The sequence below is a fragment of the Grus americana genome, chromosome 11, assembly GCF_028858705.1.
Source record: "Grus americana isolate bGruAme1 chromosome 11, bGruAme1.mat, whole genome shotgun sequence".
Lineage (NCBI taxonomy): Eukaryota > Metazoa > Chordata > Aves > Gruiformes > Gruidae > Grus > Grus americana.
Genome location: NC_072862.1, coordinates 22,639,305 through 22,664,616, shown reverse-complemented (window position 1 = coordinate 22,664,616; position 25,312 = coordinate 22,639,305). Strand labels below are relative to the sequence as shown.

Below are 25,312 nucleotides of genomic sequence, written 5' to 3'. Positions count from 1 at the left end.
GCTCTTTCCAAAGATCGCTTGTTATTAGCAGCATCTTACCTGTTCCTAACGTGTTCCACGCGTGCATCACTTGTGACTGATCAGATGTAACCTTCTGAGAGAAACTTTTTGTCCTGTAGAAAGTCGTTAGAGATCCTCCTGTCCTGTACAGTGCTGAATGGGATGGAAGTGCTATAGTCAAGGTGGCCGTTAGACTTTCTCATGTTATTTGGAAAAGAACAAGATGACTATTAGGATATTACTGTTCTCAAATAATCCATGAAAATAGTGGTTTTCCTACTGTGCAAGGTAGGGTTTTTAATCTCAGTATCAGATCAAGATGCAATGCAGTAACCATACTTGTGTAACGGATCTGTTCTTTCTGTTACTACTGCGACGGCAGGCCCAAGAGCATGGTTTTGCCATGAGTGTTCATCCCTTCCTTCTGTTACGCATAATGACGGAATCCTGCTGAAAGGGCTGTAATTAGTGGTGAAATGAATCATTTTTCTCATCCTGAAACTTACCTTGTTAAAATGCTACTGACTGGACAGCTCTTATTATGCTTAATGTTTTATCACTTCTTTTAAGCGTTCAGCCCAGTAGAATTTTTTCTGACCCTACTATATAAAGTCTTGCAAATCAACCCATTTTTTGGAAAGGAAAATCTCCATTCCGTGGGTCTGTGTTACTGGCCACGCAGTTCTGCACGTTGCTGGCAATGCGCTGGTGCTGACCCAGACCTGCTCACAGGAGGGCACGGGCACAGCAGGCAGGCATGTGTCTGAGCTCCGCGGGGTTTGAGACACCTCGTACGACCGCATGCAGCGAGCAGGGTCGCTCTTGTCAGGCTCCCGGAGTGTTTCTTTACTTAACAGAGTGCTGCACGTCTGTTGTGATCCATAGGGGCACATTACATCATTCAGGTACAGTAGACTAAAATAAAAATCCTAGAAAGCTCTAACAGCCTTTAGATGGGGCTGGAAGTTTCCTGGCAACATCCACCTTGTTTTGAATTACTGCTCAGAACATAGACCCATAGAAACTTTATACCGAAACGTGCTAAATCCTACTCGTGGTAGTAGTATTGTTTATATAGCCATTAGTGAGTTCTCCCTGAAGCTTTTTTCCTTGAACGTAATCTGTTCATCTGCATTCCAGTTGCTGGAAGGCTTAATATGCTACAAAAGAACAACCTGTAACAGGTATAGCTTGCTTTCTCGAGGCAAATTCTGTGCTCAAAGCAAGGCTTAATCAAATCCATTGATTCTAGTATTGCTCTACAAAGATTTGGTTCAACCTTTTGTAAAAAATGAAATTAGAATCCTCTTTAATATGTGGTTACTGTATACTCATACAAAATTAGTTCTTGTGGCTTGCAAGAAGATGTATTTCAGATGGAGTGTGGTTATTTAGCATGGGAGTTTGACATGCTGTTACAAACCTTGGCTTTTACCCAAACCTTTTTATTCTGATGGGAGTGACAACTCTAGGTGAGGGGATACAACCTGGCTTACTACCGCACGGGCAGGCGTGGGGCTGTGAAACTGTAGTAAAATCCTGCCCACGTGTGGGGTTTTACAGCAAGATTTCAGTTCCGCTTTTGGCTGGTTTTCTACCCTGCCACGTAAAGTAAACGTTCACATCCTGAACGTGAATCTCAGGCAAACAGAGTTTCAAAACTGTTGTTTCTACTTTCTATATATTCTGTTTTTATAGAACAGTGCCATAACTCTACTTATTGCCCAAATAAAGGATCTGCTAAGCTTGAAATTGTTGCAGGGATAGCTGTGTACATCAGTCTATATAATATGCCTTAATGGTTATGAACAATATTTCATTTTGGAAATGATTATTTTCATGAGTCAGACTGAAAGCCGTCCCTGAAGCTGCTTTTGGAAGCAGCTTTACATGATGCTGTTTCACTTCCAAGTATAGCTTTAAGTGTAAACAACAAATCAGATGACATAAGGCATCCAGCTTGGTTATTATTACGTTAAGAGGGGGGAATAATGGGGAGAATTGAACGTTTCCTGCTGGGGTGAGCCAAAGACTTGCTACAATCTTTTGCGTGAGGAGAAGCCACTGAAGCTTGTGCTGCTCCTGGGATTTAAGACCCTGCTCTCACCGGAATGAACAAGAGAGCTGCTGATTGGGAACGGGAACCTCTCGCATTCCCAGTCTGAGTGCCTCTTCTGCCTCGTGCTCTTCTCAAAGATTTTTTTCAAAATTATGATATTCCTGAAAATGGCTTTAAAGTTTTTGAGCTGGCACCATCCTACCAAGAATGTTTTGTTGAAAAATTGCCAACCCACTAAGCAACTGGAAGCCAAGATACTTTGCCACTTTCCTGCTTGGTGTGTTCAGAGGAGAATAGTGGTGACGTCTCCTGGGTATGCAGGGCAAAAGACAGTAGGTCATTTTGGTAACGTGAGCGGAGATGTTTTCTGAGATCTCCAGTTCTCCCAGATGTGGACTGACAGACGGAGGGTGATGGCAGTACTTCATTTAAACTTAGACGTAATTCAGGATTTTAATAGCCACTTTGGTTTGCTGTCCCCTGTAAGTCTTAAGTACTGGGGGGTTTATTTTCCTTTGCCTTTGGTTTTTGGGTCAAGGTTAGTTATGACGGTGCCTGTTCCTCCTGGCCACTGCTCGCAATGGAGTTAGAGTAAATACCGCTATTAGCAGTCGGTTCTGCTTCTATTGACTATAACAATCTTAAAGAGGATGCGTGTTGCCGTATTTCCTACTGAGAATGAAGTTCCTGGGGCCAGGAAGACAGACTTGTGCTTCAGTGAGGTCTGTGGGTTAATATTTACCTCTGCTCAAAAGAAAATACTGGAAACCAGCCAGAGGTAAGAGGAGAAATCTTGGAGAAAGCCACATGACATGTATCACATCACCGATATAACTTAGATATCTAAAGGAATATATTCTGTTTAAAATAAAGTACTGTAGCATACACGATATGATATATATTGTAGCCTTTCTTCTTTAATGTCTACCTTAAAATAAATGATGTAATATATTGCCAGAAAAATTTTCAGCTTTCTCCTTGTTTCAGCAGTGACGTTATAATTTCTTTTGCCTGGGTCAAACAGAAAAAAAATAATACAGCATCCAGCACATGGTTACAGTGTAAAGAGAAACATTAAATACTGATCCAAGATCCTGGCTTTTAAAGAAAATCTAATGCTTTATTTCAAACTACAAGTAGTAGGAGTTTTTTTCAGCAGTGTGTTCATTCAGCCCTGCAAACCAATTACTTATTCCCTGAGTAAAATTGACCATCTCTGAATAACTCTTCAAAATTTACCTGAGTAAATCTTAGCCTTGAAAATGCAAATTTAGCAGCTTTTTTACCTTTGGGGATCCTAAAAATGAATGGGATGATGGTCCTTCTGCCCCATAGTCAGCTGCGGAGTCGGAAGGCGTTGAGCTTGGGAGAGCAGTTGGTTGCAGGCGTGGTGCAGCCAGGAGCACCTTGCTGAGGTCTTTACCTCGCACCTTCTCCTTGTCTTATTGAAAATACCTCCTGAGTTTTAGTGAGAGGAACAGCGGGTTGACGGAAGGTGGTCGAGGATGGCTGGTTGGTGCTTGTAGTGACCCCGCAATGCTTTGGGCGCTCGGACGTTTTCCCTGCTTAGGCGGTTCAGATGGTTTTGTTATTCTAGTCAAGAGGAAAGGCAGAACATTAAGGTATTAAAAATCCAGTTCTCAGCTATATTTGAAAACCTGATAGTACAAGCAATTACATATAACATCTTTCTCAGCTGTAAGGCTTATGTTCTGCAAGATGTAATTTGCTGAAAACGGAGCGTGGGAAGGTGTCAGTTAAACACTTTATTCATTAATTTCTTCATTACTCATGGGGATGCATAGGTGAGTTCACTTCTCTTCTTTCCCCCGTGTTCACGGAACTCCCAGGGATAAGGTAATCACGTAGGAAAAACCCTGCTTTAAAGTTACCTTTTGTCTATCGGAATACGTAAGCGTATCTAAAAACCTAACAGCTTGAAGTGACCAGGCAGGCTCTAGAAAAGTGAGAAGGGAAGCACGAGAGACGGATGAGTTAACACCGTGTCAGCGGTGAAGTCACGCAGGTCCGAGCCGAGGCCGGGACTCAGCCCTGTGCCGACCCCTTCCTCGCCGCCGTCCCGCCTGTGCCGAGGGGGTGTCAGGCCGCTCCTGGTGCGGGGGGCAGGATGGAAATGCAGACTGCTTCGGAAGTCTTGCGCGCGTTTGTATGTTAAAACGAAGTAACGCGGCTGGGAGTAGAGCTGTTTGGTATCAGATCCTGTCTTCACTAACAACAGTAGTAAGTACTCGAGAGCTCTTCTGGGTGTGGATTTGTGGGACTGTTTTTTCCATTCTATGTTGTCTTATAAAATCTTTTTAATATGCAGTAAAATAAATCTTGAGATGAGCGATAATGATGCCGGTAACAGCCAAAGGTCGAGAGTGTTCTTTGTACGGGTAGATACTGCGTTGGGTGCACAAAAGGCTACGCTAAGTTTTTATAGTGGTGAGGGACACTGTTACAGGGGTATCAGCGTTCTTCCTTAAATGAAGGGCAGCGATGATTCTTCATCACCTCAAGTAAAAAGACAGTTGTAACAATTTCCAAAAAGCGTTTTCCAAAGCGCAGTTAAGCCTTACAGCAAACCTTGTGAGTTCTCCTGGGTGTTCAGGTGAGAGACTCTGCGGTGCAGCTACTCGCTGCCGCCTTCTTTCCGGGCAGAAGGTGATTCACTTTGCTCTGAGCTACAGAATTTTCCACTGTGCTAATTTCTCCTCTGATGTTAGCATCAGGAACATCAACTGATACTCCTACCTGTAGGTATACCCGGCCACCTTGTAGTAACCTACCCTCGATGCACTGAATTACAGCCCTCTTCCGCTGCCAGAGTGTCTCGTGGGACAAGAGACTCAGTTCGTTTTTCCTTCTTTCCTCTCGGCTTGTGCTTTTAAAATCATCCAGACTTCTTTGAGCTTGAAGAAAATAAAGATAATGTTAGAGCATGTAATGAAGGGGGAGAAAAAAATGGCAATTTTGGGTACCTATTTCTATAATAAATTCTGAAAATTAGCTATTAGGGCTGTTTGCTTTCTGGCATTGGACTTATGAAACTTTTACCTGCTATAGCTGCTTCTACTGCCTCTAGGATAATACGCGAGTTGTCACTGGAAGTCGTTCTAGTAAGAAATTGGGGGGTTTTATGGTTTGGGGTTTGTTTGGTTTTTTTCAGTCAAGCTAGGGAAGGTTCTTTAGTTCCTCGAGAAACACCCTTCTCCTTGATTGTGAGGAGGCAACTTTGGTGCTTGCTTATTGTCTCTGAAGCGCCAGAGCGTGCGAGTTCATATTGATCGCCGTCTGGTTTGGGCCCCCGGGCAGACTGTGCCGCGGAGCCGGTGGTTGGAGGCTTTTGTTTCGCTCCGGAATCTCCTGCTTTGCTTTGCGCGTCTGGTCCCTGTTTCTGCAGGGACGTATTTCAGGTTTCTGTAGCACGGAGGCGGGATTGTATTGGAGTGAGGAGGGGAAAGAATTGGGCAAATGGTTGGATGTTTTCTCCTGGGTTCTGTGTGTGTTCATGAAATGCTGGGACTGTTATGTTTCCCTCTCTCTTTGGAGGAGGAAACCCTGTCAGGAGGAATGACACGAAGTTAAATTTGTGTACTTAAAAAATGTTGGGGGGAGGAGGGAGAGGCTTTGTTCCAATTTTGATTGATAAAATTATCTCACCTTGAGAAAAATACGCCCTTGAAGAGCTTCTGTAACTTAGTATATCCTATGCCTTAGTTTTGCACAACTATGAAATTCAGACAAGTGTGGATTTTTAAATATTTTAAATTACTTTTATTTGCAAACCTTAGCCCTTTCTGAGTAGTGCCGAATGAGCCTGGGGATTACATTCTTAAATGCATTTGCCTTTGACCTTTTCAACTAAAGAGTGAAGAAGGGCTAAAAAAAAATTTTAAAAAAGGTACAAGCTAATCTGCTTCAAGAATAATGTCAGAGGCCGGTGCTTTTTACTTGCAAATATGGAGCATAAATCTTTGTTATTACATGTTTACAGAAGGTCTTTATTGAGGGTTCAGAGAGTGTCAGCGTATATTTTAATATTGCAATTACTGACTTCCGCTGTTCACTGTCTTTTAGCTTCCAGTAGATTTATCCTAAACCGAAGTAGACTGATTTCTTTTTAAAAAATCTCATTAGTAGGGTAAGTACAACAAGCCTTAGAAAAACGAACTGAAATAGAAAGGGAGAGAATGCATGAGAAGGTCCACTGGGTTCAGACTCTCGGCTTAAATGTGAGCAGGAATTCTGTCCTAACGAGCTGTGTGTTCCTTTGCAGGTCTGAAGGTGAAAGTTCAAGAAGCATCAGGTATGTGCACGTTGTATTCTTTCTGTCTTGATGTCTTCATTCTAAGAAAATACTTTGTTTAAAAAGCATACCTTTAAAAGCATTAAATAGAAACATTTTTTAAAAATGCGGGGTTTATTCAGTCTACTCAGCATGCTGTTTGTATTTTAAATAAAGGATCTTCTACCTTGGACAAGCTCAGTAATAGATTACACGACATTTCCTGAATGCTTCTACTTCCAATATGGTTTAAGACTCATACCTTAATTTTGACAATTGTAAAAAATAATTGGTAGCTAGTTTCTAGTGTTTTCAATCAAAATACGTACTAAATGTGTATCGGCAAAGCCATGAGCCAGCTGCCTGCCAGTTTTTGGGGGCAATGTCTGCGCTGGGGAGAAGTCCATGTCCTTGTTCTGGCTTTCTTAGTAGTCTCCTCTTTTTTACTGGACAGTGAGACCCTTCATTGACTCGTTATTGCAATGCTCGTTATGCGCTTGGAAGACTCAGACGATTTAGAGAATTTATTGTAATTATCAGATACTTTACTTTTATCTTACTCATTTAGTATTTTATACTTGTTACCTCAAGGGTATTTTTTTACACTTACCTCTTTGAAAGTGTGGCTGTGTGAGGCAAGCTTGTAGAGCTTGGAGAAGTGCTCGAAACAGGGCTGAACCTTTAAAATTACATACTTACATCTGAATGTGTTCCGTATTCGTTAGACCATTACAATTAAGCAGATGCCTTGATTCTCAAGGAGTGTGACCATTGATTAAGGATAACAAGGTCCAAAATATTGGCTGTGGGTTCACAATAATACCCTGTAGCTTGTTTGGGGGATTGTCGGGACTTTGTGTCTAAAGACATCGTATTTTATTTCTTTAAAAAAGACTCCAACAAGACAGGACCTTCACTTGCAGAATTAAAAATCCAGTTCTTACCCACAGGTATGCAGACTATCCACAAAAGCAGAATAATCAATCTGATATCAGAAAACCCCAAGTCTGTAGGAAGTGATCAAAGATCCTCTGAAATGCTTTTTTCTTACAACAGAAACCAAAATCAGTACGGTATTGACCTGAGTTCAAGGCTGCGCAAGGGAAGCTGGTACCATATTTTACTATACAGCAGCTGAAGCGCACAGAATCAGAAGCTGCTATAGTTAAGGCTGTAGTAGGATGCCCGTACTTCACTCCTTTGGGTTTTTAACTCCCAGTAGGGTTGCCAATATACTGGCAGGCTGTGGAAGGACCAATGCTGATCAGCTATTGCAAACTAAGAATAAGCGCACTGGTGCATGTATTTACAGAACCGTAGCTGAGGTCACGTTTCAGCCTACGCTTGTCATTCTTGGTCCGACCTCCTGAGTCTCCTGCGGGGTGTGTGGCATCGCTGCTGTGCGCTGGCGAGGGTCGCGTTCACCTGTCAGACCACGTTTTGAGGTGTTTGGGTAGCGTATGGGCACAGCTGGAAGCTAGTCACTTCAGATGTGGTTTGGGTGCTACCTAAACACCAACTTAATACAACTCCAGCCCTTGCTCCTAGCACGCATCGTAATGAACTAAGAGGATCTCCTTGCAGGGGGTGTGCGCTATTTGACCGATGGTCTAAGGGACCAGGCTGAAGACTGATGGAATAATGTTAGTACGTCCTGCCAGATAAATTCCACGCCTTCGGGGAAGGGTCTGCTCAGACTTGGTGTGTCTGTAGAAAGCGGCAATGCTGCGCGGGGCGTATTTCTCCTGTATGCAGGCTTCAGGGTTGCGATGGTGCAGATCAACACCATGTGTTCTCTACAGAAACCTGCAGGCAATCAGCATGAGTCTTGGAGCGCTGATATAATCTGTTTTGAGGCTGTTCACTGAATTAATTCTGTTATTCAGCATGAACTTGAGTTACTCCAAGACAGTTCCAGACTTTCATGATAGGCTAAAATTAGGCAAAACAGATGAACGCGGTGGCAGAGCTGTACTCCTCCTGAGATGCTCTGTCAGTCCAACTCTTCTATCCTCCCTCTCAATCTGTGGGTTTTTTCAGAGCGGAGGTGAAATGTCACCAAGGATGTGCTTTTATGTTTTTGCCTGCCTAAAAGCCTGGGCAGCTTTTGTCTTGTCTTGGATAAAAGCTCACTTAGCTCTTTATCTCTGTCTATGTAGCATCTTTACATTGTGGTTAATTCGCTTCATACTGTTTTCCTTTATTTCTGGCAAACGAAGATGAAATGTAATTATCTCAAATGCAATGATAAGGTCGGTCTAGGGGATAGTGCTACTCTGAAGAGAAGAAATCATCATTCTGCTCAAAAACATCAGCGAAACCCAGTAAATCAGTATGCTGACTGTACTGTGTAGCGTCTTCTGCCAAACTGGGCAGTTGAATTCATGGAATAAAGTCCTGCAAGGAGCTGCGAGCAGGTGAGAAGCCAAGAATCAAATGCACCGTCTCACGTTAACTGAAGGAAATTAGTTAAGGGCTTATGTTTGTGGTTAATAAGTAAAAGTATCGGTTAGGATTGTAGTGTTTGATTCTCACTAGCATTAGCACTTCAGATAAAAGGATTACTCTGAATTGTGAGATGCAACCATTTATTTTTTTACCCCCTTTCTGCCAGAAGATTATTTTGAGGTCAGATGGATGGTGGTTTGGCGTGTATTTCCCGGTCACTAGACACCCGTATCCTCTGACAGTTCAGGGGCCTGGTACGTAGAAGCCAGATCTTTCTCTCATGTTCGGTGCTACGTGGGTGTGGGATGAACCGGTGCAGTAATTAACTTTTATCTTTGCATTTCTAGCAGGTGCAGAGACTGACTTGTTTTGGAACAGCTGGTTTTTTCATACTGGAATGGAATATCCAATACAAGGGATGCTTTAGCATTTTGTACTGTTGCTCAGTTGCAAATGTTACTGCCTTGGTGGATTTGTTTTCAGGAGCTTTATAGCTTGTCGTAACGGTGAAAATTCATCTGAACGATGCTTTGAAGTGCTCTGAAATGCAGGAAACGCTGCATCTGACCATGCAGAGATGAGGTTGATGCAGAAAAGGATTATGATTCTAGAAACAATCAAAAATAATCTGGATTTTTTTTCCTTGGCTTTGTCATAGTGACGAAAAATAATAAATCATCCCATTGTTTGTGCAAGCCCTTAAAATTCTTTCTGCTTATAATATTGCTGTATTGTAATAAACTTGCATTGGTTTCCTTTCGGTGAACGCCATGTAATTTTCAGGCCTAGGTATTTGTCGAATCTATTAAAATTGATAAATTGCTTTGAACACTTTGCATTCTGAGATGTAATGAACACACACGGAGTGCGCTATGAAATTGTCAGTGTGATGGTCCTTTTTAATTAGCTGTCTTTGTTCACATGTTTTCAGTAGAAAAACGCAATTTGTTTTACAAGCAATTTTAATATTTCGTAGTATGACCTGACAGTTACAGATGAGAACGTATATAGGTAGTGTAATCTATCATATCAAGGTTTGCAAGAATAGTATGTCTCGAGGTTTAGTAACTAGGAGACGTTCCTCTTACCTCTGCTATGGACCTTGTGTGTTTAAGGAACCCAGGGCAGCAGAAGAGGACTGAAGCAGTGCGTAAGGCGCAGAGGGACTCAGAAGATCAGTAAGCATCTCTGACCAGCAAACCTCCAAAACCTGCCCACAAACACTACCTCCCTTCTGGCTTTCCTTCTTCCCTCGTTTTTACTCCTGTAGGAGACTAATAGTTGTAAGAACGGCCTCAAGACGTAAGGTCTAACTAACCGTTTCCCTAGGTGTTCCTTTGCTGCTTTTCTGCCAGTAAAATAGGTGAGATGGGATACGTTTGAGTTCAGCTACTCACTGCAACTGCTCCGTGATACTCCTGGTGTAATACTTCACTGCAGCTGGTCCTCCGGCCGTTGCCAGCAGCGTAGCGCACCTCTCAGACCCTGTCCCCGCAGCCAGCGTGTGCGCACCACGTCTTCAGTCAGGCCACTGGAGTCGACTCGTTCTCTTCAGGTTTTTTGTTCCTTCCCAGTTGTGTGCTTTTTAAGAGAAATGGAGTACAAAAGGGGGTAAGCTGTAAGTAACAATACTGCATAAAAGCAGGAGGTCTCATGGCTCCTGAACTGAGAAGTGCCAAGGGTATTGCCAAAAAAGTGAGGTGTTCTTGAATAGCCGCATAATTTAAGAACTATGCAAAGAAAGAGGGAAGAGCTTGGAGGATAGTTTAAAAAAAAAAAAAAAAAGGTCAGTTGAAGTACTACCTGTGGAGAAAACATCAGCTAAATGATTTAGCTGAACCAAAAGACAAGTCTGAGACTGTAATTCTTCTCAATATGTACATAGATGGAGGACATGGAAAGTTTTGTGGCAGAGGATCATGCGAAAAGACTAATTTCTCTAAAGATGTACATTAGATTAAGTAACTGTCTAACTTACTTTAGAGTGGGGAAGAACTGTAGACTCTCAGCCTGGCGCTGCGCTGCGAGGAGAGCGGGAGGAATGGCTGAATGGCAAGCTGCAGTAATGGCGCCGGGGAGAACGTCTAGCAGGAAGCACGGGTTTGGTGGTTTTCTTTGTTTCACTTCACCCCAGTAAAATCTATTTTAACTGTGTGACCCAGCCTCCTCTCTGATAACCTGCAAAGTACACGTTTGGGGGAATTAAAGACAGACAGGCTTGTACAACGGATTTTCAAGTTCAAACGTGTTGCTTTGCAATCTGAATGACTCAGTGACTACACATAAATAGGGCCTTTTCTGGCTGGTTTTAATCATTCCATAAAGACTTTCCTACAGCTCTTAACCAGCCCTAAAAATGTGTAAAATCACCATTTGATACTAATTGAAAAATAAATAAAATAATTCCCCCAATAGATTTCTACGTAAATGTCAGGCTGACCCTCTAGAGTAGAGTGGAATGTGATGAGTTTCTTGATGTTAATTTAAATCAGTTTTATTACCGCTAACAGAAATGAAACATATGGAAACAGCTTCTAGTAGCCGAGATGGCTGTGGAGTTGCCCGTGGCTTTAAAAGTACATAACTTCTGAGTTTCAGAATGAAAGGACAGCAATACGCTCATCAAGTTGTCCAAACTGTATCTGTGCCATCTTTAATAGTTAACTCTACGCTTGTGATGTTAAAAAAAAAAAACCCTTTTTCCTAAAATCAGTGCAAAATATCTACTTTTAGAGAATAAATGACTGAAAAATAATAATAGTAATTGTGAAATAAGATTGGGAGTGCATCTTGCTGCTGAAAAATCTGTGCAATTTAGAATCACATGAAAAGTGTGCTGTAACATATCTGATTTTCCAGGTGTAGGAGGCGGCATTGATGTAAAAGTCTTAGTATGGAGTGCTCAAATCAGCGCTCCGTGTGTGGTTTCAGTTCTTGGTCACCTCCCTGAATAACACGGGTAATTAATCCTTTTTCCCATACGCTCTCTGCGTACGTACACGTAACAAATGTTTTGGAATGGACTGACTCCATTGGGATAACTGCCTTCATTCATCCCTTTGTGCTTCGCTTTCGGCCTGTGAGTTATGAGACTGAGTATGGCAGATGCTCATCCGTGTAATTCAAGGCTACTAAGGGAGAAAATCTGCCACAGCAATCTTCTCGAAGAAAAGATGGGTGTGAGTAGAGGAACGCGGCATTGCCAGCTCGTTACGGTGATTAGGGCCCAGGCACACTGCATGGGCAGAAGGGCTTCATGCTGAGACGATAACAGGGAGGGTGCGGTACCTGAACGCGGGGCAGTGGCACAGCAGCGAGTGGATTTTCTGCTTTCAGTCCCAATGTCTTGCCCACGAGCCGTAAGCTGCATCCCTGCGTTTACTTGTGCACTTTAACCACACTTTGGGAACTTGATATTTAAAACAATTCCAGCTTTAGATAAAATGATAAATGTACCAAAGGCTAGAGATGCAAGCGCTAGTGTAGGAACGTTCTTAAAAGGTGAGTAATATTTTCTGAGATCTTCTCTTTAATAACACACATCTCTTGCTAACCTCTTAGAATTAGATTAAGCTGCTATTAATAAACAGCTGTAATTGTTTTTTCCAGATATTCTTGGAGCTGATGAAAACAAATTAGCCCTATATTATCTGTTTCTGAAATCTTGTGCCAGCATTCCTGTTTATATGCAACTAGAATGGCTGTTCTGCCCTTCTGACTGCCAGAGGAGTACACGCTTATCTGTAAGAATTAATACCAGACTGGATTTATTCTTCCCCCAGACTTTGTACTAGGCTTATACCTTAGAAATTGTTTTATGAAACGATCTGTGAAGAATCAACAAGGCTTACTAAAGTCAGTAGTTGGTAGAACGCAAAGTGCTCAGCGGGTTTCTCATAACCTGTTTCTGCTAAGCTCTGGTGTTGCTAGGAGCTTGTCTGAAAGAGGCTCTTCAGGCTTGTTAATCATTTACCTTTTTGGCGACTTACAAATCTGGCAGGTAATTGAAAGGCCTCGCTCAGATTCGTACCAACATCAGCGTTGTCTTGTACTGTTACAGAACTCGTAATTGGGAGAGGAACTGGAAGGAAAAAAACCTTCAAAAAAGCTGGTAAAACCTATATAGTCCACTGTCAAAGACTGTGGTAGGTGTTTGGATGATAGCAAAAACAGGTAAAGTCTCTGAATTGCGCATACTGAACACCATTCACCGTTTCACCGTTGGTGGAAGTTGTGTTGAAACGAACTGACGGTACAATGCAGTACGTACTGGGAGTGCTGTCGGAGGTGGGCGCACTACGAGCGCCTTTACAATACAAAGTGAACGTACACGATACAACTGGTGAAAGGGTTCGGGACTAAACAGGAATTTCCGCTCTCTTCTCTGTTGCTTCAGGAAGGCTTGTCTCTAGGACGCAGTAAGAAGGCAACGGCTTGTGTGTCGAGCAGAGTAACTGTCTTAGGTGTTGCTCTTTCTCTGCACAGCCGCTTTGACTTCAGTGCCACGGGCTGATGGTTGACGGCAGTCTTTCCCCATCGGCCTTCTGAGGAACCTCACAAATGTGTCTTGGTCAAGGGAAAAGGACAAATGGAGGTTGGATGGTGTTTGCGAGACGCTTGCCAAGTTGGAAGAGGAGGAGGAGATACTGCTCCACGCAGCCGGGTTAGCTAGAGTTTTACATCGCTGGTTTTAGCGCAGGAATGTATCTGAAACCGCCGTGTGGTCTCCACCCTCTGCGCTGCCCCTCCCGGTATATATACCACGAGCTGATGTCATCGGGGATTTGGAATGGTGGCAGAGAGCAGAACATGGCCATGTTATATGCTTTAATTGACAGGGAGTTGTTATTTGAGCTCTGTGATAGTTTTCACAAATTTTTCACTTCGTGTTCTTTTGACTCCGAAGTGGAGTGAAGTCACAGTAGCACAGCTTTTTGCTCGAGTGTAATTGCATTCAGTGTAACAAAATGACTTGGCAGTGTCGGTGGCGTTTTAGGCACTTGAGTTTCAGGAAAGGGATTATGGAAATTGATTGCAAACTGCAATGAGACCTTCACGATTTCCTGGTGACACCGAGTGCTTTAATTTTTTTTTAAGTACCCAATTTGAGGTGTTTTAAAACTTTTATTTTCAAAAAAGGTTGAGTGTATACCTCGACAATTGGTGTGTTTCAAATTACAGATCTGACTTGCCAAGCAGAGTTACTAATAATTTCAGAAAAACCCTTACCGGTCCAGTATTGATAGTTAATCACAGGGACATTTTAGCATTGGGCAGCTACAACAGTAGATGTTCTACCTAGTAAAATTTCATAGTTAACAGTTTTAATGTAAAACCTTCTACTGCTTTTGCATATCCTCTGTCGATGAAGAAAAACAAGAGGATAATACTGTGGGGTTTTTCAGGTAGTTTAGTCAAGAAGCGAGTTAACTGAGTTGAGTTCTCAGACAATACAGCCAACAATCATATTATTGCCTCGAAGTAACGTGTAACTGCATGATAGTGCTAGTTAGGAGGAGGAAGATGGTTGAGGAGACCTCTTTAACCTGACAGTCTTCAAAAGAAATCCGTGATTCTGTGCTTCACGTTGTAAGCTTTTTATTTTTCTGAATTGCTTTGCAACATGTTGAAGAATCTTTAGGCGTATCGTAATGTCTCGTGACTCAAAGCTTCAGGCACTGCAAACGATTCTAAGCATCACAGCCAGGTCTCCAGCTAGGTTTTGTAGACAAAATGTTCTGCATCAGCTAAGCTAACAGGTTCCCCCACCTTTCCCCGTTTCTGTGGACTCAGTTGGTGAGGCAATACGACGGTATTGTACCGATAGGTGAATTAAAGGGAGCAGGGCTGCGGGCATTTATTTATTTATTTTCAATAGGTCTGTAAACACCGGTAGGTGTGTGTTTGCAATTTCATTAAATTTTTGCTTCAGGTAATAAGTTATACTAACATTTTGACTTCGAATTACTGAGATTCCAATTCTTTTCTAGTGAAAAGCAGAATCAAGTCTTGCTAAAAATCAGATGCCATCCAGGTGGATAAACTAGCATATGCAAGCATTTTGTCTAAAATTATTTCCACTGGAAATAGACAGCTGTAATTTCTGTAAGTTTAAGTACTGATTGTGCTCAACAGAATTCTCTTGACAGGCTGGCGGTTGTTGAATTTGCAGTCTCGAAAAGACAAAGCTTTGTAAGTGGTTTCACATTAACGCAGCTACTTTTTATACCCAGCTCTTGCGGGAGTTGTTCCCAAGCAGTCCCACTGGTTACTGGGTCGATAAGGCTTGCTTAATGAGCAACATGGGCGCACAACTTCATTCAGGAAGTCGAGTGCTCGGAGTGCCCCAGGATTTCTCTTTTGTGTAGATAAAGTAGTTTAAATCTCCTGCATGATTTTGCTATTCCAGGGTAAATTCTGAGTTGCTTTTGTTCTTTTCTATTAGAATTCACATCAAAAGCTGGCTAAATCTAGGGGATACAAGATGATTATAAAGAAGAAAAAAATATGTAGAATGTCTTATACTTTCTGTGTGCTTCGTAACGTTCTTGAAGGGCTTTGCTTAAAGCTGGTCCTGTAGCATCTGCTGAAGAGCCCCTAATTACCGGGGCGAATGCGCGTGTCCGTGCCCTCGCTCTAGCCGAGCCCCGCAGGAGTGGCGGCGTTTTGAGGAGAATTAACACATCCATTAGCTGTTTGGCAGACAGCACGAATCACCTCTAAATGAACTCGTGTTTTAGCGAGATCCTGCTATGCAGCTTATACAAAATGAAGTCGCTTTCCGGCTTCTCTTTATATCCGCTTTTCAGAAGAACGTGGAACGTGACGTGCCCCTGTGACACCCAGCTCTCCCTGGCTGCGTCGCGGGCACAGAGACGTGCACCTTTTCAGCTGCCCGCACAGCTAGCTCCGAGGGATTTCGTTTTCAGAAAGCAGAATCGTGGCACAGTGAGGCCAGCAGAACCTCTCTTCTCCTGCAGCTCTTGCAGGACTTGCGGAGGAGGAGAGGAGGACGGGGTATGGGCTGAAGTTGGCCTGTTATGAATTTAAACCAGCGTCGGTTGGGTTTTCAATGGAGACGTGATTATATTCACAGGAATAAAGTCTGACTTCAGGAACAGAACAAACTGGCGTACTTCTCTGTCCAGAACACTGAAAATAGCCTACACTAACTGCTGGAAATCCTCGTGGATGCGCAAACCGATAGCATCACCAGTGGGAGGCAATGCGTTCTGTAATGATTTGCCTCTATGCACTGGTGAAAAAAATACCTGCCTCCGTGCACTCAACCTGTTTCTTTCAAAAGAATTAATATATTAGACACTTCTATATGAGATTTTATGCCAGAGGTACCTTTAGTTCAGATGCAGTGCAGCAATTTTGATGTAGTAGTCTGCACATTGACGATTTAAAATCAAATAAGAGACAGCTTTCATAGTTTTTCTTTCTGATCTCATTGCTTTACGCAAGCAATCACGGTTAGACTAATTCTATCCAACAGGAAAATATGCAGCAAAAAATAGCTGTGTAAAAATCTATTGATAACTTAACAGGCTCTTTTTTTCCTTTTTTAATCTGTATTCCAGGTAGATTTATGCCTCAGTGTAATTAAAGAATGATCCTTGGATTAGGACTTGACAATGATTTAGGTATCTGGTTCCTCCTCTGAGCTGTTTAATGATGCTTTTGGAAGTATTCCAGTAAGTGCAATTGTAAGTAAATGGAAGATGGAGTAAGCAAACTACGTATTGGAGAAACTGAGCACAGGATAGCATGTTAGTAAAAACATAAAGCCACAAAAGAACATTTTTGGTTATCTCAGTAAAGAAGAAAAACAAATGTCCTAAATGAGGCATTAAGTAATTGGACTCAAGGCTAAAGCTGTATTTGCGATGTAACGGCTTCCTAGGGACTCTAAGTAAGTTGGGGTGGTTGACAAAGTGTGTTTATGGCCTGGGTGGTGACTCTTGGTTGCTTTTGCCTGGTTTTTCTTGCTCTGCTTCCTGAAGAAAGAGAAAAGTCGATTTTTGCCATGATTGTACAGGGCTCCCAAGAGCTTTCTCCTTGTTCAGAGAGTTCTCAGAGGCTCCTAACCTGTGGTAGCAGCGCACTCCCATTTAGAGGCGTGGAAAATATACCACTGACAGAGTCCCCTGGCCAAAATCTGATGTGGATGTTGTTGCACTACTACTGCTTGTGAAATTTAAAATAGGACCCGTGCTTCTGTGAAGTATTTGCTTGTGTTGGGTAGACGGAGGAGTGGAAGAGGAGCAGGAGGACCGGATGCCAGTGGAAATTGGGAAGTGCCGCTTGTGTGGTCAGCGGTTACGGCCAGGATCGAGTCCTGAAACCCCCCAGGCAGGGACCCCGCTCGCTTTTGAAAGCAGGAAACCATGTCTGACGGTTTAGGAGGAGCTGCTCAGCGCTGCTGGGTGGAAGGCTCGCGCTCTGTGAGTACGTGGTGTCTTTGGATTAGTTACAGGTCGGGCTACTCGAATGACTGGTCGCTAACATCACCAGCAACTTCACTTCTGTTTTACTGAAAGGTGGCCACGTTTACCATGATGAAATCTGTTTTCCCTGTTGTAGGGGTGCCAACAGTTCTAACCTAGGGGTTGTGTACATTAAAAGCGACCATGTCAGTCTTTTGGCTGCCTTCGAAAGAAATGGCAGAGTTGATACACGGGGGACACAAGGTGAATCTGAAGAGGCGCTGTCCGTTGTCTGCCGCGGACAATGATGAGGAAGGATTAGGTGTCTAGCTCCTCGTGTGCCGGCGCAGTCCTAACAAAAGCCGTGTGTGGATTTGCCGCCTTTTGGGCAGCCCCATGTTGTTATGGGGAGCGAGTTACACAGGGTGGGTATTTCCAGCGCGTTCTGTAGAGGAAAAAACGGCTAGTTTTGAATAAATATTAACATTTAGTTAATAAATACGTGAAGACTTTTTTTTCCAAAATCTACTGAGAATTTTTCAATATTATTTAGATTTAAAGGTGAAAGGAAACTTTAAGCAAGATCAGAACTGATTTTTATTTACTAAAGGTCTTTTTTTCTCTACAAACCCAACAAACGGCTACCTGCGGAAGACTAATGAGAGACCGAGAAAGGTCAGCATTGTATCAGTGCCTTTTGGAATCAGTCGGGTAAGGAGACAAGGACGTCCTTTTCTAAGTTTGGGGGTTGTTTTTTGTCTTTTTTTGGTGAATTTCATTTTCCTTTTTTATACTTTGATAAATCTTCCTCCTCACACTATGTTGTTGCATGAACATTCCCCATTTGGTGGGGTGGATGGGAAAAAATAATTTACGTATATAATTGATTATATCAACCTACTATGCCCGGCATAACAGGGTATAAGGTATCTTGGAAACCAATTGACTTAATTACTTTGTCTTTAATGTTTCAGCTCAATTGTATTCAGCTCAATGTCTGTATCTCTCCTGGAGTATATTCTTGTACTGTTTGAAATCAAGATCATAAAGAATGAAAAATTTTATGTAGTCAATGGGATTCTAATTAGCTAAGTGTTACTGATGGGAGATTTTTATGGTTTTTAATTTAAATGAGCTGTGAACAAACTTGGAAAAAAAAAAAGAAAAATTCTATGGGCATCTTACAGTGAAGGGCAGAAAGAATGAATATTTCTATGGTCTAAATAGTAAAACAAGAGACACAAACATTTACATTGCTGATAGCAAAGAAAAAACAGCAGAGAATTTTTTAAAAAATTCAGGACGTAGTGAACTACTTATGTGTCAGTGGAGAATTCCTTTCCTATTGCAACTACAGACTGCATGTGAAACGATATCCTACCTGTAATTTCCTCCAAAGAATGAGTTTTGTGCAGGAAAGAGAAGACAGCAAAGGACAACGAGCCTTGCAGTGACGTGCCCACTCTGACATTTCTCATCTGTTGCGCACGCGGTGCGCGCTCGAGGGCAGACTGGTGAACTGGTGAACAAAAACCTTGTTAGAAAAGTATAACTTGGAGCTTGGATGAATGGTGGAGCGTGAGTGTAGAGCATCCGTGTATTCTACAGCGTGGAAGTAGAGGCCAAGGAGTTCTTTGAGTTTTGTGGATGTAGTACTTGTTTCTTTAGGTTATCTTAAGTTGCTGTGGCCACCAATATCATACAGAGGCAGGAGCATGAGAACAAGATATATCACTAGATCTGATAATTGTAGCAACCTAATGTTGTATCAAATGATTTCAAATTGTACTTCTGCTGTTCTGACTTCTTTTGTAAATGAAGCTGTAGATTTTGCCTTCATTTCAAAGATGAACAAAGCGCAGTAGGAAAGCCTTTCCTGCATAGTTTTCATAATTAAAGCATAGCAAAGGCTAAAAAGGTTTCTGTGACTTCTTGGGTAAAAAATTACGAGCTGAAAGCTTTAACCTTTTGTGCCTCTCTGCTTTGCCCTATCATTAGCTGTCTGCTCTTGAGGTTAAGAGGAGAAAGTAATGCACTTGAACTTGTCTCTGTAACGGATGCCCTCACTTGCCGAAATCCCATATTGATTCCACAGTCTTATCTGCCGAACGTATCTGTAAATACCTGTCAGCTAGTCTTGCCTGATTTCTGTCATCAATTTGGCCTCATTAACTTCTTGTTGATTAAATCAAGCACATTACTTGGGATACCCCTCTAATTTACTTCTAATAGTTAACTTTATCAGGGGAATAAAATTCCTCCTCGGAATTTTAATGCAAGAAACAGGATCTGTATACAAAATTAGAGATTGGAGCCAAAATTAATAGAGCTGCATTAAATACTAGATGCACTTCTTGTGACAAGTAGAAAAAGTCTGTTGAAGATAAGTATTAACTGACTTGCTCCTCGTTTTAGTCAAGTTTTATTCTAACCTGTGTTGCATGAGTCACATACTCAAGAACTATGTTGTGAAGTGTTATGAGTGCAGTGTAGAATGTTCTCTGGGTATCTTCAGTCTTTCTGTTTCTTCGTGTGCATTTGTTTATTATACAGTTAAATTGAATTTGATCTTCAAAACTTTAGAAGTGGTGAAGACTGAAGCGTATCACTCATCTTAAAATGAACCTTGAACTCAAATCAATCAAATCCTTCCATTCTAGATACTGTAAACCAAACATAGGCGTGAATTAAGATGACTTACCATTATTCAGTTTTGGGGGGAAAAAAAATGTCCCTTTGTGCTCAAGCAAATATCAAAAACCCAGCAAGAAGTCATTTAAATCACCAGCTTCCTAATAACCCCTCAGTTCTGATGCATAAATTGAGGAAGGTTTCCACTCCACAGTAAAGATGAGGCTTTCCGCTTGCCCGTTGCCGCTTAATGTGTGCTCAGAATGCTTGAGGATAAGCTTGGCTTGCCTGAGATGTCACAACTGTTCGGTTTTTTCATCAGCTTCTCCTGCTGCCTTTGGTTTTGAAATGCGCTGCTTTGCAAAGCACTGCTGTAAGTAACCTCCTGAGCAACGCGTGTCTTTGCAAAAATGACAATGGACTTTTCAGAAACACGGCTACAGAGGGCTAAATGCTACCAAGATAATGGGAGCAAGATATTGGAGCGTAGCTTTGATTTGCACTTTCTTTTCTTAAATGAGTATTCGACTTTCAAGAACTGGTTCTGGTGTGACTCTGAACTACTAGATTCTTTGTAATCCCGTGGCACTAAAATGCGCTGCGCTTCCTGAAGTAATTGTGAATTAATTGGCACTGCTCCTCTGCATACAGCAGATGTAATCTGGTTCCTTAGAGAATGCTTTCCACAACATCCATCACAATTTAGGTATCCGAATCGTTTAAGACCTTGGAGAAATGCGTAAGAATATCTGAGAAAGGTGTCGCCATTGAGTAATGTGCACTCCGTGGGGGAAAGAAATACAGCGTGCATTGCCTTGGGATGCTGAGGAGAAACTAGGCAAACACCACGCGCTTACTTCACAACGATAGCAGAAGTAGGGCTGCCTTTAAACTCTAAACCAATCTGTACCTGCGTTTTGAGATTCACCTTGCTCTGAAACTCAAAGCAAAAGTCACTTTTCCAAATCTGGATTCTTAAGAAAGAGTTGACTTCTGGTAGTTTTTCTGCACCCTCTTAGGAAGAAGGGGCATCACTCTCCTGCAAGGCTCGGCGTGGCGGGCAGGTCACGTGAGAGAGCTTACTCGGACCGAGAGCAGAGCTACGAAGTGAACCAACAGTTGGTAACTACTTGGGTCTTTTGTTGTAGCTACCTAATTTTTTTTAAGAAAGAAGACATCTGAGGAAGCTGAACAAACCAACCAAGGATGTTCATGGTTCATTGCTGGACTTTGTAAATATGACTGAGGAGTCCGTGAACCATTTTTTCATTATTCTTGCATTCTGTTTGGAAAAACAAGGAGTGTTCTGCCTGAGTATTTTGGCTGAGTCCAGAGAGGACTGACTTTAAAATTTCAAGGCTAGGCGATAAGCAGACTGGAGCACTTTAGCTGCTACTTGGCTAAATTGCTTTATAATCCCTGCTCCATGGAGCTGGAGGAATTTTTCTTGGCCATGCTCACGAACTGATTAAAATGGAGGAGGTCTGACGGGGTTCCGCTGCTGCCATAATTTCAGAGCACAGAGCTTCTGCTGCTTATATTGTAAAAGAAAAGAGAGATCATTTAAGGGAAGACCAAAGGTAATAACCTGCTTCCTGGTTTGCCATTGCGTTTCTACTGAAACCTCCAGTGTCTGCCGCTGCGCCCAGATTGTGACTAGGAGCTTTCATCAGAGCAAGACCGATTCTCTGAAGTAGCTCTGTCCCGGGAAGCGCTTGCTGTTTGAGTGCCGTAGGGTGAGGGCGAGCGGTCGGCGGGGAGGGAGCTGCTCTTTGCTCAGTCCGTTACTCAGACAGCTGATTCTGTCTTGGACGTAGCTCCAGCCCCAACGTGATCAGAATCACTTCCGTCTCTTCTTGCCCTCGCTATGTAAACCCCTTATCTTATGGCAACCCATTCTCTCTCTCTGAAGGCTTTCTATAAAGACTGAGCATGTGGGAGATAGTTGTGACAGATCTTTGCTTCAGCAGATGAGTCATTTCTCGATGCTTCAGGGCAGCGAATGTACCTGCTTTCTTGTGATAGAATCCTTGCAGCGCCTAAGCAGTGTCGATGTCATGCATGTGCCATTTGAATCTGCCTCTCTAACGGCAGTCGTGTTGAGAAGAAATGGTGGACAAATTTCTGGAAGTCTGAGTTTTCGTAAGAAGAAAGTGGTGCTGTTTTGATAGCATTAACCAGAAAGGCTACGTGTTCTCAGGATCTACGCTCTGTCTCTAGTGCTGCTTCATTATTTTAAGGGGTTTGCATAATCATGTCTTATGTCCTTGTTTTCTCTTAGGATACTCTTGCTAATAACTACAAATTTTCCTTAAAAATCCTGAAGTAAATCACAATAATATTAAATTTTCCTCTATAGAATAAATGGTTTCTACTCCTTGAAGACCAAACCCTTCTTTGGTCTTGTGGAACTACTTTCCAATAACATAGATGTTCTGAGACAACATAATATACTGTGTTGGTCTGAGTGTTAAATATTCATGACTTAAACTGAATTGAAAAAAAAAAATTGAATTTGTGTATGTATAAATATATGAATGCAGATTCAAAATAGCCTGTGAGAAGCAGTTCTGTTCCGTAACAATATTAAATATGTGTAATGACTCCGGTAGTTAAAGGACTCCAAGAAGTCTCTGAGAGTGCTTAAGGCATTTAAATACATTTCACTCCACGTATCTTAACCACACTGAAACGAATAATCTTTTAATTTCCCGTTTCAGCTCCACGGTAGATGCTAACATATGTATGTGTTTATGTTGGTGGAGGCAAAAAGAGCGGGGGCTTAACAGGTTTTCCTGCCATTTTATTTGAATTAATTTTGTAGTAAAAGCGATGTGAACGCGTGCTGAGCAAGGGAAGCTGAAAAAGCCAGAGGTAAACGTGAAGGATAACTCCTCGCTTCAGCCCCCTGTATCTACGTCTTAGGGGAGCTGGTGGGTTGTTGAACAGACTGACGGGCTCACCGCAAGGGGTGCGGTACTGTCCTAACCTCCATCCTCTCCTCCGACGGTTCTTCAGTGCATATGTTTTCTATCTGCGTGCTTACATTGAAGTGCTAACGAGTCTGGAATGCTGTTCTCAGACCATGCTCAGCCAGTGGTTCTTTATCTTACGCCGTGCTATGAGTGACCCCACTTCTAAATTACATTAGACCATTGAAACTATAGCATAAAACCCCCAAAACCCCATTGTGTAATGTTGAGTGGTATGAGCTTCCTCATTCCTAAAAATAAATCGGGAGATGCTTCCACAGCTACTCTACAGATACGAACAGCAGCTGGCCTTTCCTCCCTCTGCTGACAGCCTACGTTTTTCACCGTTCATGCCTAACCTAAGTCATTACCCGTCCGAGGCTTTTATGGATGTCTTTTAATGTGCTTCAGTAATGAGCATTTTAATTATCACTTCGAGGACAAAGATCTTACTGCTGCGTCTTAGCCAAAATAGGGCAATACTAAAGGTTTAGGATTAGAAGAGAATCATAAAAGCTGCTATTTTAAATTTATTTTTTTTTGCTTAGCTAGTGGCAAAATTGATATCTGCGCCCTGAAAGGATGTAGGAAGTGATTAGGCAATGGATAATTAACAATAGAAGAAGGATGGAAAGGTACAGTCAGACTTTTATGCAAACAAATGAATTACTAGCTCTTTATTCAGAAAGGATGATGTGATTCTTAAAGCTTGTACGTTCTCACTTCCAGCTAGAAGTGAAAAGTATTAGCTAATAAAATGATGCAAGTAGAAAGAACGAGTGCCCTTAACCAAACCTGCAAAAGAGGAGTTTTAATTTCTGTTCTGACTTCCACAGGTAAAACCTAGGCTATTGTTCTGTCATATTTTCTCCTAACAGCAGTGAAAAGTAAATTACGATGAGCAGGGAGTTTCCTTTTGAATTCAGGAGCCAAGCAAATGGGCAGCCTGCCCTGATCCCCGGGGGCTACTGCTAAGTAAACTCCGTCTTCCTCCTGTAAATTCTCCGAGTGCCGTTGGATCCCTGGCTGGAGCATCTTCCTCTTTGCTCTGTCACTCCAGTAGCAAATGAGCCACCCTGCCTGCGCGATGGAGGATACAGACAAACAGCTGTCGAAGCTGCATGAATTTCATGAATTACTCTCGTCAGAAGACAGAAGCTTGTCATGTATGCTCATTTTGGGGGAACTTAAGATGTTCGTTTTCAAAATGAAATAATTGAGTTGTCGCTATTACCTTTCTGTTGCTCTGCAGCAGGTGGAGCTGACGCACAATGCCTTTCTGCATTAAAACTTCAGGTGCGCGTAACGCAGTCTGAAAGGAATTCTTAGTAAAAATCTGGATTAAACTCGGTATTTTGAAAGATGTAGCGTGCACTTGCTTTTTGGAAAACCACGACATGAAAGCAGGAGTGTTTGGTTAAGCTTTTTAATAGGGGAGAGATATATATGTAGGTTTCCAGGTCTAGCCGATTTCTTTCAAGTGCTGTTGGACCGCTTTATTCTTTATTACTTGCCATTGGACACAGCGCCTTTTCTCTTGGACTTTGTTCACTTTGTCTTGCGTGCAAACCCTTCTAAACGTGCTTACCGTGAGTCAGAGGAAGCACTGACAGTAACCGTAAGGCAAACCTTCAAAAATACTCGATTACGGTGGAACAACAACTGCGCAGATAGAGCTGAGTAATACTTAGGATGCTTTTAACAGCTATGTTTTCCTGGAGAGAAAATGTTTATTATAAAAGTTGTGGAAATGGAAAGGAAAAAGAACAAATTAATGTCCTGTGTCTGTATTGTTGCAAAAAGCTTAGGGTAGACCTTGGAATACTGGTGATGGAATTACCTGCTTGGTCTAACAGGGATTGTTGGGACGATTTGTATAACCAGGTCTTTGATTAAAAATGGCTCGTGCCACCTTGAGGTGAGACAAGAAGGAAAAAAAAAAAAGAGAGGTATTATGTTGTATGTCAGGGAAGTGTGCACTGCTAAAGCTCAGCGTACAGAATCGGGCCCGTGCTGGAAGTCCCCAGGCACGGGTAAAAAAGCAGCAATATTACGCAGTGAGTGCTTAACAGGCTTCAGCGCTGGGGGCGCGAGGCTTCAGGTTTCCTTTGCTCTCGCAGCTACCTGGAGCTAAGAGCGCGGTACCGGAGGAAGGCTTTCTTGCCCTGGAGAGGCCTGCGTGGCCATACAGCGCTGCACCGGTGTGCTTTGTGACTGGTGCTTGGCTTTTGTGGCTTTGATGTCAGGGGGTTTAAATTCTTTTTCTTTTTTTTTTAAAAAAACCACCCTCTAACAATGTAGTTGGGATAATCTCTTGCTATCAAAACCAAAGTATCTTGCTTTTGGCAACCAGGGGTGAACTGACTGCGCGTGTGAAGGTTGAAGGTGATTTTTAGGACAGCGATTTTGAAACAGTGGGTGTCTGTGGGCCCCCCAGGTGTTAAATGCTTCGAAGCAACAGAATTGTATGTAATCTGGA

General features: G+C 42.4%; 1 protein-coding gene across 5 annotated transcripts in view; it reads left to right on the top strand.

The window, feature by feature from the left end:
- Positions 1 to 25,312, top strand: part of IQSEC1 (IQ motif and Sec7 domain ArfGEF 1) — a 341,486-nt gene that overhangs the window by 65,598 nt on the left and 250,576 nt on the right. For 4 of the 5 annotated variants that reach the window (XM_054837996.1, XM_054837995.1, XM_054837994.1 and 1 more), the window contains exon 2: positions 6,342 to 6,371. The exons of the other annotated variant lie outside the window; for it this stretch is intronic. In XM_054837996.1, the coding sequence (XP_054693971.1) occupies positions 6,342 to 6,371 (30 nt within the window). The remainder of the gene's footprint in view (positions 1 to 6,341; positions 6,372 to 25,312) is intronic. 5 annotated transcript variants of the gene reach the window in all.